We start from the raw sequence: 13,567 nt of genomic DNA, 5'->3' as shown, positions 1-13,567 counted from the left end.
TGTTTAATTTAATGTCCAAAAAAGTAAAACATGTTTTTAAAAAAGTTAAAGTTCAAAAAGGGAAGGTTCGTGCAGGGACTTCTGTATAAAGGAGGAGGAAGTCTTTTTTTATTTTTTATGATTCAATACGAGGAAAGACATGGGCACAAACAACAACCAGGGGAGTATTGCAAGGTGAAAACTACTGCTGACAAAAATACTTTTGTAATAATAACTGCAACCATCCAACCAAGCAAACTCCTTGCTGCTTCAGGACTTGGACAACTTCCTGTGAATGGTGACATGAATTCTACCAGAAATTGATCAACAACTCATCCAGGAGGTCAAAGATTAACCCAAAAACCACGTCATTAGCTCTGACGTCATGTGACTACAATTTGTTTGGTGATCTGAAACATTTAGGTGTGACATATTGAAAATAAAAACAATTGTGACAACAATTGAGTCATTAAGGGGAGTAAATGTTTAGCAGTTCTGTGTGTAAATGTTGCCTGGTATAAAAATCTAACAAATTAAATAACTCACAGTGATAATAACTGGCAAGATTTTTGGGTAACACTTCATTGTTTTCACAACTCTAGAGTCCACGGAAGGTACTGCCTTGAAGAGTCCTCGCTAAAATCCTGTTCAGGGTCAAAAGAGACTAAAGCTCTGACTGCTCCGCGTAGATCCTGTGGACCAGTAACAAGTTTCTACACTGGTTGGCGCCAAATATCAAGAAACCAACGTGACACCTCTGGAACGAAGCTGGTACAGGGTAATTACTGGGCTCAATGCTGCATCAATTATTCACAGTTATTTACCCACAAATAAACAAACACACAAATAAATAAATAATCCTTTCCTAAGGTGCGAACACCTGCTTCAGCCACTCTTTCTCCTTCTTCATTTCTGCGCTCGCTTTATGTCACTCTATGCTGGGTAAAATACAATAATCAGCCTCTATCTTCTTTTCCAAAAAATAAGAAAAAAAAAGTCTGGAGGCTGCCTGGTTTTTCACTTGGGAGAGAGGAGGAGGAGGGAGTTGAAGAGGAGGGGGGTTCTGTGCAGATATCTCCATCTAAGCCCTGCGCTATAATTGAAATGGCGCATTTGGCTGCAGGCAGGTTGTGCGGGCGCTTTCTGCAGCAGCATGCATGCATGTCCATGAACGTCATTTGATTTTAATGGCCTGCAGGAAATTTGGCGTTACAACTCCAGACATTAAGGCAGGAGAGGGAGAGAGGAGGAAGGAGTGAATGGGGGAAGAGAAGGGACACTGAAAGATATTGGCTCAAGGATATCACTTCATTTTTACATTTTTTAACCTGAGACTTTATCAACAAGTTATATGCTGTCTGAGTGAAGGACTATGGCTGCTTGCGTGGTTTAAAACTTTCCATTCAGACTGGAGATGGAACTGTATTCCTTTTAGCTGGACTGCCTGAGGACCTATTACATCAGACGAAATGACAATGATTAAAATCTGCTAAATCTAAATCTGAATCTGACACTTCACTGTTTGGATTCCTGCCCTCACTCTAAATCTCAACTTCACGCCGCTCCACTTTTTCCGTCAACAAAAAAAAAAAAAAAGAAGAGAGTTTTTCTATCTGTGAAGTCATAATTTGAGGAATAGTGGGGTATCACGTTCTCTTCCTTGAGAAAATTGCCCAGGCGAGAGAGTGGAGTTGAGCTAATTGTAGCCTAATCCCCGGCCCAGAGGCGCTCGGGCAGCCCGGAGCGAGAATTTTCTTTTTTAGCTCCGCTCTGTTATTTAGAGAAGGATTATTGGCTTTCTTTCCTCTCATAACAAACCACAGGGGCAGTTTTCATTTAGGCAAAGAAAAAAGACAGACAAGAGACAGGAAAAGGGAAAAAAACCGGGAGCAGGATTCCAACAAGAGCGCACATTTTTTACGCGTATCCGAATAAGAGCGGAGAAGGGGGGAAGGAGATCATCTCATCTATGTTCAAGGTAAGGACGCTTCCTGTGCGCTTTGGTACAAAGCAGCTCCATGCGGACAGGTCGAGACAGCCTTGCAAATAGAGCCTTTAAAGCCACAGAGACTCCCCCCCTCTGAGAGCAGTCGACTTCGGCCACATCTGAACGTCTCTGATAGGAGAAAAAAAAACCAAACTATTTTGCGGGATTTTGGTTTGTAAAAAAGAAAAAAGATTCGTGTTAGCTCAGTTTCGGTGCGGGGAGCTGGATGCGTGTGTAGTTTTTGGAGAAAAGATTGCGGGGGTTTTAACAGCTGGGACTGACCGCCGGCACGGATTTCATCTGGACTCCCTACAATGTTTGAAACGGTAGGGTGACTATTATATCACGGAATCCAAGGCTTTTTTTTTAGTCAAAGTGCGAGCTTTGCGACTGCGCTGAGCTGCATGGGGGCTGCTGCTGGGAGTGAGGAGCCAGCAGCTGCGTTTTTTGTCTTTTTTTGTTGTTGTTTGTGTTGTCTGAACGAGTGTGAGTTTTAAAATGCAGCAGGACATTTCACGTGTATATTCGGCTTTTAATTGTGGGGCAGCAATGAGACGCCATATTGAGCATTTCGGAGATTAAAGGCAGAGCGTAGGCTTGTGATGTTCGTGCCTATCGAGCTCTTTATGTTTTCAGCCTCCCGGTGGCATTTTTGACAAGAAAATATGTCTAAATTATGAGACATCCGAGTTTTGAAAGTTGTTGCTGTGGTTTTGTGGAGCGATCTGCCACATATTGACTGCTGGTAGGTTAGAAGAAGCAGTTTAAGTAAAAAAAAAAAAAAAAAAGACTGTGCTGATTGAGTGTGATTAGCAAGGCAAGAACGTGAATTATGGGTCTAATTTTCCATTTGTTCTTTATGCAAATCTTTATGCGTGATGTAGGTTTACTGACCGGACTGGTGCGGTGGATTTGAGAGAGAGAGAGAGAGAGACAGAGAGAGAGAGAGAGAGAGAGAGAGAGAGAGAGAGAGAGAGAGAGAGAGAGAGAGAGAGAGAGAGAGAGAAAGAAATACCGGTGATGGGACAGGCCCATGTGACAGGAGCAAAAACTTTAATGTTTCTCCAATTTGTTTTTCTTCCCCTTTTTTGACCTTGAATTTGAAATGCAACCCAGTCCCCCCGTGGCGTCTCTTTCTGAGCCGTAGGGATCATTTGGATTCCTGCGCAGCTGCAAACTGATCAGTTCTGTACGTTTACTTGAAGTTTTCTTTCGTATTTTAGATATTTATAAAGTTTTTGTGTTATTTTAAATCACAGTCAACCGTGCCAGGAACTCTCATCCTTTTATGACCTACAACTCGTTGCTAAAATGCTGCAAATCGTGATGAGGCTTTCCAGACAGCAGGGACGCATTTTGTGGCCACGTAGTGGTGTGTTGGTGAACCATTTGCGCGCAGGTTGGACACTAGACCCTCTCATCCAACCTCTCCTGTTCCTCTTCAGCCACTACCAGAATCAAAACTCGCCGTGGTTGGAAATATTTTCAAAGCATTTAATCAGTTAATCAGTTTCAGCTCACTTTTCTGGCCAGTCATGCCACAATAAACTCCCAAACACCAGGCGTCTCAGAATTCTGTCAGGGTTTTTTTGTTTGGTCTTTAATGTGTTGTTGTGTAATTCTCTCCGGAGTTTTACTCACAGCATATCAACTAACTGATCATTGCCTGTCTTGTCCGTGCGTTTTGTTGCGATCTGGTGCGTTTTTACGCGCTTGGTCCCTATAAATGCAGTCACGTGAGAAGCGATCACCTGGGAGTTTTGTGCATTGGATGAGTGTGTGTGTGGTGTGTGTGTAGCTAAGGTAAAGTTGCACCCCCTAACTTCCCTGCACTCCTCCCGCTTTTACTCCCTTCCGTCTCAGATTGGTGCTTGGTGCGTCTTGGCGCATCACGTCTAACACATAAGGCGACCTTTAATTAGAATATTGCAGCAGCAGTTTATTTTATCCCCCTGGAGGCTGACACCTAGCATCACCCACACCCCTCCTTTTCTCTCTCTCTCTCTTTCTCTCTCTCACTCTTCCTATCTGTCTATCTCTCTCTCAGCCCTCTTCTCTAATAAGCATCCTCCTATCCTAGCCCGCGGTGCTGCATGAAAAGATGCAAACATACTTAATTAGAGCGGTGGCAATAATTTCCAAGCTAAATATGCGACCAGACAGACATGGAAGTGATCTGATAGCATTCAGAAAGGATATACCCTCTTCTTCCCTGTACAGGCTCACTGTGTAGTGTTTTCCGCCCCTCCTTTACCTTTGTTCCCATGGCTTTCCTCTACACTTGCTTTCAGGAGGGAAGAAGCATGTCACGGCTGTCTCTGACCCGGTCCCCGGTCTCTCCCCTGGCCGCTCAGGGGATCCCTCTGCCGGCTCAGCTGACCAAGGCGAACGCCCCCGTGCACATCGACGTCGGAGGACACATGTACACCAGCAGCCTTGCGACCCTCACCAAGTACCCAGACTCCAGGTAAGAAGGGTGCATTTATTATCCCTTTTTTTTTTTTTACCTGATTGACTAAGTTCAGTGAATTAGGTTTTTTAAAAACAGCAACTCATTAACAACTACTGACAAATGAACAAGTGATTACTAATTATCAAACCCATTTAATTCAATCAAACAATGGAAAACACGCACTTATTTAAAATCGAATAAACTGATGGTATTGTTTCTTTAATTGAGGAACCGGATATAAAATTATTTAACCAGCGTCACTGTCGCTCAGCTGCTGTGTAACTTCCACAGTTTAACAGCAGAGATGCACTGATCGGGTTTTTCCTGGCCGATACCAATTTTCTCTGAGTTTTTTTGTTCTGGTTCATAATAAGGATTATAGCATACAAATAGTTTAATAGTGGGGGACGTTTTGACGGGGAAAAAAACTATATTGAACATCATAACTATAAATCAAATCATTTGCTTATGTATTTTTAAAATGAAACTTTAGAAAGAGCCTCTGAGTAAAATATTTTTGCTGATCAAATTAAGGATAGAAAATTGTGGATGTTTTTTTTTTCTTGAGTCATTTATTGAATAAATAATTTTTTGCTGTGTTTTATTTGCTGATTTATGGGTCCATTTCTGACCAATTGAGCAGTGCACTCCTGTTTCAAAACTTGTGAAGCAATGTATAGACATTTTAATTCCTCTCTAATCTGAGCTTTTAAACATTTAATTTGATGGTTGTTAGATTGGTTTTGTTATTTTTACTGTTATTAAACTTAATATGTCTCAGTCAAGAACCCATTGAATAATAACAAACTGCCTTCTGAGGTCAGACGTATCGGTCTTTGAAATTTTTATTTATTAATTTATTTCAATATAAACTCAGGCTCGTGAGGATGCTACATATTGACCTTTTGCTGATTTATGATCGGTTTTATTATTGTTATTATCTGTACTTTAACACTGACTTGGCCTCAGGACAATTTAATACTGTCGAGTGATTTAGTAAATAATGTTTTAGCCTGTGCTCCAACTCCTGTCTTACTTTCTGTTTTCTGCAACACAGGATTAAATGACAGATTAAGTTTAGCAGGAAAACTTTTACTTTTTGAACTCCAAGTTTTCCGCCAGACAATCTCGTATACATAATAATAATAATATTTTACGCATAAATTTAAGAGAAGAAGGAAAGGACAAGGTTTGATGAGTAGCAAAATTGATTTATTCTTTATTCTTTCTTTTTTATTAACATAAATATTCTTTATTTTTATGACCAGTTTTTAATGTCACTCATTCCTGAAACCACCTTTCAATGCTATCACATATTTAGGTGAGATAAAGAGAGATACAATAATTTAAAAATGCTGTACAATTTGTACCCCAGGAACTAAGCAAACATATTCAAACATATTATTGAAAAAGGTTATCTTTGTTTTTGAAAATATGAATATACAGACTATTATCCTAAAATGACTAAAGACTTAAATTTCAGGTTCTGGGATAGCAAATAAAACTTCTTACCTTCTGTTCTAGCTTTTGGTTTTAGTGTCCCACTCCACTTTTTATAGTGGCCCACATCTGGACATAGCTTTCTTTAGGCACAGCTGCCAATAAAGCAGTTTGATACTGGCTCTTCAAGGTTTTAGCTGGGATGATTCAGATTTGAAAGAACTAGTTGAAATAATCTATTTCATCTCATTATTAGCTCCATCCTGAAACGGTTACTCCACAATCCATAGCTCTGAAAGCAAACTAAACTAACTCTGGAGCCTCCACTGATTCGAAATGTCTCCCCTTACGTTTTACAGCGTTTATGTCTAATGCACAGTGTCATTTGTTGCATTGTAGTGCCTTCAGTTGTGCATCAGCTGAGTCCCCAGTGGACCAAGGTAAACATGCACCAGAGGATTTGCCAAATTGGCTACAAGAAAACCATCCGTGTAATCCCTTGGTAATAAAATTATGATATTCAGTAAGTCAACTGACAGAAAATCCCTGACAGCTTATTCTTTTATCCCACTGCAACATAACATGAGTTTAAAAAAAGAATGAAAGACAACGTCTCTGCCCAGGCAGCAGTTTAATGTTGTGTTTTTTCTCATCAAGATGATTTCCTGCGCACACTTTCAGCTGTACTTCAGGTTCATGCAGTGGGTAGTTTATTGTTTATGCTGCTGTGCTTCTCCACTGGTGTAAATTTACACCATACAAAGAAGTTACTAAAGCGGTGACACACACACACATACACACATGCATGCACAGTTCAAAGTCAGCACAAAGCCAGTCGGAGCATCCACACTGTGCTTTTACAGTGGGAGTAAAGACTAGATATCAGTGGAAGTTGGTTGGAGCGCTCTTTCCTCTTCCTCTTCTTTGCACACATGCTCCTTTCCTTCTTTTCTCTCACTCCCTCTATCTGTCTCTTGCTGTTTCTTTCTCACTCTGGATCACACACACAAACACACGCACATATGCATACACTCATTGTTTCGCTCCCTCTCCCAGCCTCCTCAGCGTACAGTTGCCCTCAGGGCTCCACTTTCCACTGAAGCCAGAGGAAGGAGGGGCCCCTTTTGTGTGAATTAGGATAATGGCTGACAGCAGAAAGCAAAACAATTACACTGGCATGAGCATGTGTGCCGCGCTGAGCCGCGTTTGGTCGAGCAGGGCACCACGGGCGGAGCGCTGAAAACGTGACAACCGAGTGAGAGCGGGGCTAAAAGACTTTTGAAGTCGCTGATTACTTTTAATAGATTGGCCCCTAAATAATGCAGCGTGCCAAGAGAAAGTTAGTCTAGTAACTAATGTGCGGATATTCATCTTCTTCTGTGTGGGCCATATTAAGGGACAGGGGTCATGAAACATTGATGTGCACTCTGTGTAGCTCTCACAGAGGACAGCCTCAGCAGTCACTCGAACAGAAGCTGAAGAAATTAGGGGAAATGTTCCTGAGACATAGAAACTGTTCTGGACATTTTTATTTTCCTGTAAAGTTTTTAGTGGGCAAAAGCGAGACATCAAGAAAACATTTGTAGTCTCTACCAATTGACCTGACTAATAGTGAGATTCTTCAGCTGATGTAAGCTTAAGCAAAAAAAACAAAAAAAAAAACAGTAATTTTCCTCCATTTTTGTTGTATTCTACTCTGAAATGTTATCTAACAACATTCAGGTGTTTCAATGCACCACAATTAAAGAAAAGTTGTCCGAGGTACACTCTGGAAGTTTTCCCACCTAAACAACACTTGTGATAAACTGGTTCTTGTGCTTAGCTCCAACTCTTTGTTCTTTTCTGGCACCGAAAAACTGATGCCACCTTGGCTCCAATTGTAGGCTGGAGCAGAGGAAAGAACTGGAGGCGAAATTATAAGAAGCAACAACCAATCAAAATGTAAAGATTGCAATGTCTAAAACTTCAATGCTGCTATTGTTTTTCATTTAGTAAAGTGTCAAAAACAGTGAGAAACAACAGCTTTAACAAAACTTTAAAATGAACGTTAATTTTGATATCAAAGTCAGGGTATCAAAATGTGCTTACAGTCTATAAGCTAATCCCATAAATGCAAAATCAAACTCTATTCTTAAGATTGTAACGCATCACTTAAACATATCATTTATATGCTGTAATCCCGAAACCTGTACCTTTTTAACAAAGTTAGTACATACTTAAAAATCAGCTGAATCAAAAACTATACTTGAGTTATGCCTTCTGGTGGAGGATCCAAGTGCTACAGGTGTTATCTGTCAGTTTTATTAAATTTAAATAAGTACATATAGATATAAATTATATTATCCAAAGAGAAATATATAAATAAACAGATATTAAACAAAACAGCAACAGGTAAAAGCAACAGAGTCATTCAGTAAATATTAAATGTCTATTAAAAACAAATGTGATTTTCTAATCATATAGTTGTGTGTTTTACTGGTCACTACATAGGATGATTTGTAGCGGCGTTTTGATGTGTCTTACCCTAAATACTAAAGTAGAAACAGCTGTTTATGTTTAGATTTGGTTGTAAAAATATGATTTTTGTTTTAAAGCACCTCTCTTTGCTGTGATCCTTATCTATAATTCAATATAAAACTGACAGAGGATCAAATATTTAATGGATGAAGTATTTGCACTGATGTAGCACTGTGGCTAGGAGTTGCCTCTGTGGTTGTGGAAAACCAAACCAGCTAAGATTCACACCAGCCTCAGTTAGACTCAGCATCCTTAATTGTTTAATTGTCATAAATATCAGATTAATTGTCGTAAATATCAGATTTGAACGAAGGACGAATTAGGAATCAGCTGATTTTAACCATAGAAGACGTGTCGTTGTCAGTGTTGATTGTTCTGATGTTTAAAATGGAAAAGCATTTAGACTTTGAATGAAGCTTCAACTTTTTATATCTGATTATGTTTAATATGACCATTAATTATTGCAAAATAATAAAACTAATATTTTAATTGAGATGATTTAACCATACCGAGGTACTTTGTTGGAAATAAATTTCAGTTCTTCAAACATATTTTCATATCTAGCTTTACATTGTGATCAATACATTTTGTTTCTGGTAAAATACAAATTTAGTAATTCTTGGCATCATTGTATTTGTCAATAAGCTTCAAGGACGTTTTAGAGTTTATATTCTTAAAATCTGCTATTTTGGACCAACGCTTTCTTGTGTAGTATATGTTTTGGTTAGTTTTTTAATTTGGGCATTTGGTAGGAATATTTTCCCCTTAAGTAACTTAAAAACAGCGCCTTTAGGACTGATGACTGTTAATGTAACACATACAGTCATATCATGGTTATGCAGTAGGAATAGGTTAGTAAACCTTAATTGGTCAGCTTTTTGATGAAAAGTTTTAACTACTACTTGAATTAATGGGTAGTGGAGAAGAGGGGTAAACCATTGTGCTTTAAAAAAGTAAAGCTACTTTTTAAAATCTGATTTCAAGTTCTTGTTTTTGAAGAACCGTCCCTTAATGACTGAATGACTCAGAATCAGGCAGGGCCACCTTCACTTCCTGCTCTCTAGTTTCCATCTTTTAGAAACCTTCAGATGTCAGAGCGATTTGACTTTCAGAGATCTGTTCGTGTGTTTGTGCTCCTCCATAGTGAGTTATCTCCATTAGGTGACCGTTCGAGGTTTAGCTTCCTTATAGCATAACAGAAACGAGGGCAAGGTCTTATTAGCACAACATCAGAGGGTGATCTGCTCTCTCTCTCCTTACAGTGGTCAATAAGACAGGAAATGCATGATATCAGTTCAGTCGATTTGCCATTTAGAGTTGCTGTCTGAGATTTAAGCGTTCCCTCCATGTGATAAACTCAAACACCCAGCTTCTTCCTTCTCTCTGACTCTGTTTTTATTTAAGTTTTACATTTTTGTCTCAGTTCACCACTCCTTCATTCCTAATCTTTGTTCTACTCTGTTTTCCTCTCTTAGCCCACCCCTCCCTGCTCATCTGTCTGCTCTTTTTTTGTTGTTTATCTCATCTCTTAATTTTTCTACATAACCACTCCCTCACCCTTTTCTCACCACCTACCTGTTAATAACATCCCCTCCGTTCATCCCCCCTCTACTCACCCCTCCAACTCAGGGATTTAACAAAAAGGGAAAAAATGAACCAACAGACAAGAGGGAGTGGTGGAAAGGGAAAGAAAAAGAAAAACAGGCAGCATTTTAATTGCTTTTTAAAAAAAAAAAAAAAAAAAAAGTGGAGATGAAAAACAGAGTTAGCCTGGAGGGGTATGGTGAAATTCTAGCTGGAAGAATTGCAAGACCATATGAGAAAGGAACACCTCGGGCCAAACAGGGAGATGAGTATTGGTTTTTTATAAAGCATTTTGCATCGATTTCCAGAGAGAAAGCAAGCAAGGGAGAGGATGGAGACGGGGTGCGAGAAAAGAAGAAGGAAGGAAAGAAAGAGAAAAAGAAAGAAAGAGAGACGGAGAGTGAAAAAGATGAAGAATGGCAGGAGGGGAGGGAGAAGCGTCTTTGCTTCCTCACACAGTCGAGTTAAAGAAAACAGAGGCGGCTAGTTTGACTTGATCACTCAAGCTAAAAGAATTCATAAGACACAAGCTGGTTGTAAATTCAATAAAGTGAATTTGTGGTTGGAAACACGACTGCTTTTGGTATCCTGACATTCCTTCTCTATTTTTAGTGGAGATGCACTTATCAACCTTTTTCTTTGAGGTCTGAGCTGCCAATTTTGAACAGTTCAGTTTTATTCCCTGAAGAAACATCTATTGCTTGTCCTTCGATAAGACAGAATTTATGCATCAAAATATTTGACCATAATCTTAGTCTGATATTTACTAAACCTAAAGAAGTCAAATGAAAGTACATGCTGCAAGTTACAAACCAAATATGTTGAAAATGTAAAAAGTAGGATTTCTCAGCATTCAACATTTCAATCGTCAGAGTCAATCTAGAGAAAAATTGGCTGACTGACTGGAACAACTTTAATTTTAAGTGTCTCCAACTAAGTTTATTAACTCCAGGACTGAAGGAAGCATCGGCTGGCCAATTTGTACATTTCTTTTATGATTTCTCTTGTCACCACCGGTTTGTCAGCCAGCCTGGAATCTGTTGATATGATTTAAACCCTGATTACTTCAAAAAAACCAAAAAATAAACAGATAACGATTGCAACGCAGTGGCCTGCCAAGACCTCTTTGTCAGTGAGCTGCAAATGTGTACTGAATTTGTAAAAGTGGTTTCGTGCTGCAGATTGTCCACATTGTTTATTCACACCAAGCAGACAGTTACAGTTAACGGTTAAATAAGGATATGTAGCAACTACAAATGAGCAAACAGATAAAGTGGAGGTGTTTAGATTAGATTATTAAAGTGAGAGTTGGACCTGCAGGACACCCGCATGAAGGCAAGGGGTTGGGGATAAATATCTGTTCATGGGTATCTGGAGGCGTGGGCCAGCACTGTGTGATGAAAGTTTAAAGATAATAACAATTTCTACTCTTTGCCTTGATGAGCCCCTGTAGCCAACATCAAATAAGGTCTTAATCATGCAGTACACTGAAGGACGGAGGGGGGGGGAATCAAGATACTGAGCAGCAACAAGTGTCTAATTACTAAAACAAAGTTGGCTATATTTAGGTGAATGCTTAAAAGTCTGAATCTAACTAATGTTTTCTTGTTAATTATCATGATTTATAATATGTAAAAAAAAAAAAAATACTGCAGTATGTGCAATGTCAGAGTCATTCACTGAAATGTATCTTTGTTGAGGTTTTTTATTGGGTGTGCATGTCTGCTCTACAACATTTACAACAACATATGCATTTTCAACATATTTAGTTATTTGTTGTTTTGCTTTTTGCTTTAGGGTCATCTCTCTCTTCCAGTGGCAGATTTGTTAAACATTTTCCAAATTGCAAGTCAGGCCGCTTTGCATACAGTAGAGTGCTGCTACTAAATTCTATTTAAATTCATAAGAAAGTTAAACTGTAACAGTAAAATATATTTTTTTTCCGCATGCTTCCCTCATTTTAGCATGTGGCCCTTCCCCATTTCCTGCCTCTGATTCATTTGCACCCCTCTGACAGATGGAATAATAGAGCTGTAATGCTACATTCATACTATTAATTTCTGTAAGTACACGCAGCAGACGTGTGTGTGCGTGTGTGTGTTGTTTTAATCTCTCTGCAGAAGGGACACTTCAAACAAGTCTGGAATGGGGGAACTGTGCCTTAAGCCCCTTGTTTCAACCTGTGATGCTAATGCATTTCAAGCTTAGTGCTAATAAAATTGAAAAATAAATGGAGGGTAATTGTTTCATGCATTTGAAGGGAGCTGGCTCATTCCATTATGTGGTTGTGTTTGTGTGTGCGGCTGTCTCTCGGCGTGTGTGTGTGCGTGTTTGTTTCAATTTTCAGAATCAGTCGCCTGTTCAATGGCACCGAGCCCATCGTGTTGGACAGCTTGAAGCAGCACTACTTCATAGATCGGGACGGCGAGATATTCCGCTATATTCTCAGTTTTCTGAGGACCAGCAAACTGCTGCTTCCAGAGGATTTCAAGGTATTTCTGGATTGTGTGTTTCTGTCCGTCTGTCCTGGAAAACCTGAAGTAGTTAAAGGCATAAGTGATTGGAAAGTGAATTATTTTAGATTTTATAAAAATGACACACTTTGGTTTACTCACGTTTGTCCTCTCAAGGAATTTAAAAAATATATTCTATTCAACTACAATGCTCTGCAAAATTGTGCATAACATTTGAACTTTTTAGCATTTTATTATTTTACTGCTGCAAACCTCAATGTATTTTTTTAAATGTGTGTAATTGTCTAACACAAAGTAGAATATATATTTTTTAATTATAAAGTGGAAGGAACATAGTTTTGAGAAATAAAACTGTTTTGCATTATGTTCTGCCCCTCTGGGTCCATGCAAGGTCAAACAATCAATCAATCAATCAAGTTTATTTGTTTAGCACATTTCAGCAACAAGACAGTTCAAAGTGTTTTACATCATAAAAAACACAAGAATGCAAAGTCATAAAATACAACGCACAGTAAACCAGTAAACATTACAATTCGTCAAGTTCCTTCGTTACACATCAAAATGTCGTAAGCAACTAAACAGAGTTTTTAGTCAATCTTTTTGGGCACCAGCTTCAATATCTACAGTATATCTACACAATAAAACATCATCCAGTTTTCTGAAGAGTTTCAATGAACAACAATTTTCAAGTCTTATCACACAATTTTAATTGTATTTAAGTTTGAACTTTAACTAGGCCACTCTTTTAATACATTGCTATGCTTTGCTCTAACCATTATATTGTTTGGCTTCATGCTCATTGTCCTGCAGGAAGGTGAACCATTAGGGTGAAGAAGATTTCTTTTAGGACTTCTTCTTTTAACCTCCACCATGTTCACATGAACTCTTTACCATCTTCTTGGTTCCTTTTGAAAAATTCATCCTCAACAAAGTGCTGTTACTACCATGTTTTACTGATGCGTTCAGAATTCATATGCAATGTTTCTGTGAAACAGTGTTTTGTTTCTCAGATAAAATGTTTAATGTGGGACTGCACAGCTGGCAGCACTGTTGCCTTGCAGCAAGAAGGTCCTGGGTATCCCGCCTCTCGCCCGAAACGTTAGCTGGAGATAGGCACCAGCTCCTCCCGCCCTC

At 39.1% G+C, this 13,567-nt stretch overlaps 1 protein-coding gene across 2 annotated transcripts in view; it reads left to right on the top strand.

Annotated features, from left to right (window-relative positions):
* Window positions 1-1,105: 1,105 nt before the first annotated feature.
* kctd15 (potassium channel tetramerization domain containing 15) overlaps window positions 1,106-13,567 on the top strand; it is a 32,305-nt gene continuing 19,843 nt past the window's right edge. The window contains exons 1-3 of one of the 2 annotated variants that reach the window (XM_005796131.2): window positions 1,106-1,957; window positions 4,258-4,433; window positions 12,307-12,451. In XM_005796131.2, the coding sequence (XP_005796188.1) occupies window positions 1,949-1,957; window positions 4,258-4,433; window positions 12,307-12,451 (330 nt within the window). In that variant the 5' untranslated portion in view covers window positions 1,106-1,948. The other variant, XM_005796130.2, reaches the window with a different exon arrangement.

Source organism: Xiphophorus maculatus, chromosome 4, assembly GCF_002775205.1.
Source record: "Xiphophorus maculatus strain JP 163 A chromosome 4, X_maculatus-5.0-male, whole genome shotgun sequence".
NCBI lineage: Eukaryota > Metazoa > Chordata > Actinopteri > Cyprinodontiformes > Poeciliidae > Xiphophorus > Xiphophorus maculatus.
This window is presented reverse-complemented; position numbering and strand designations above follow the sequence as displayed.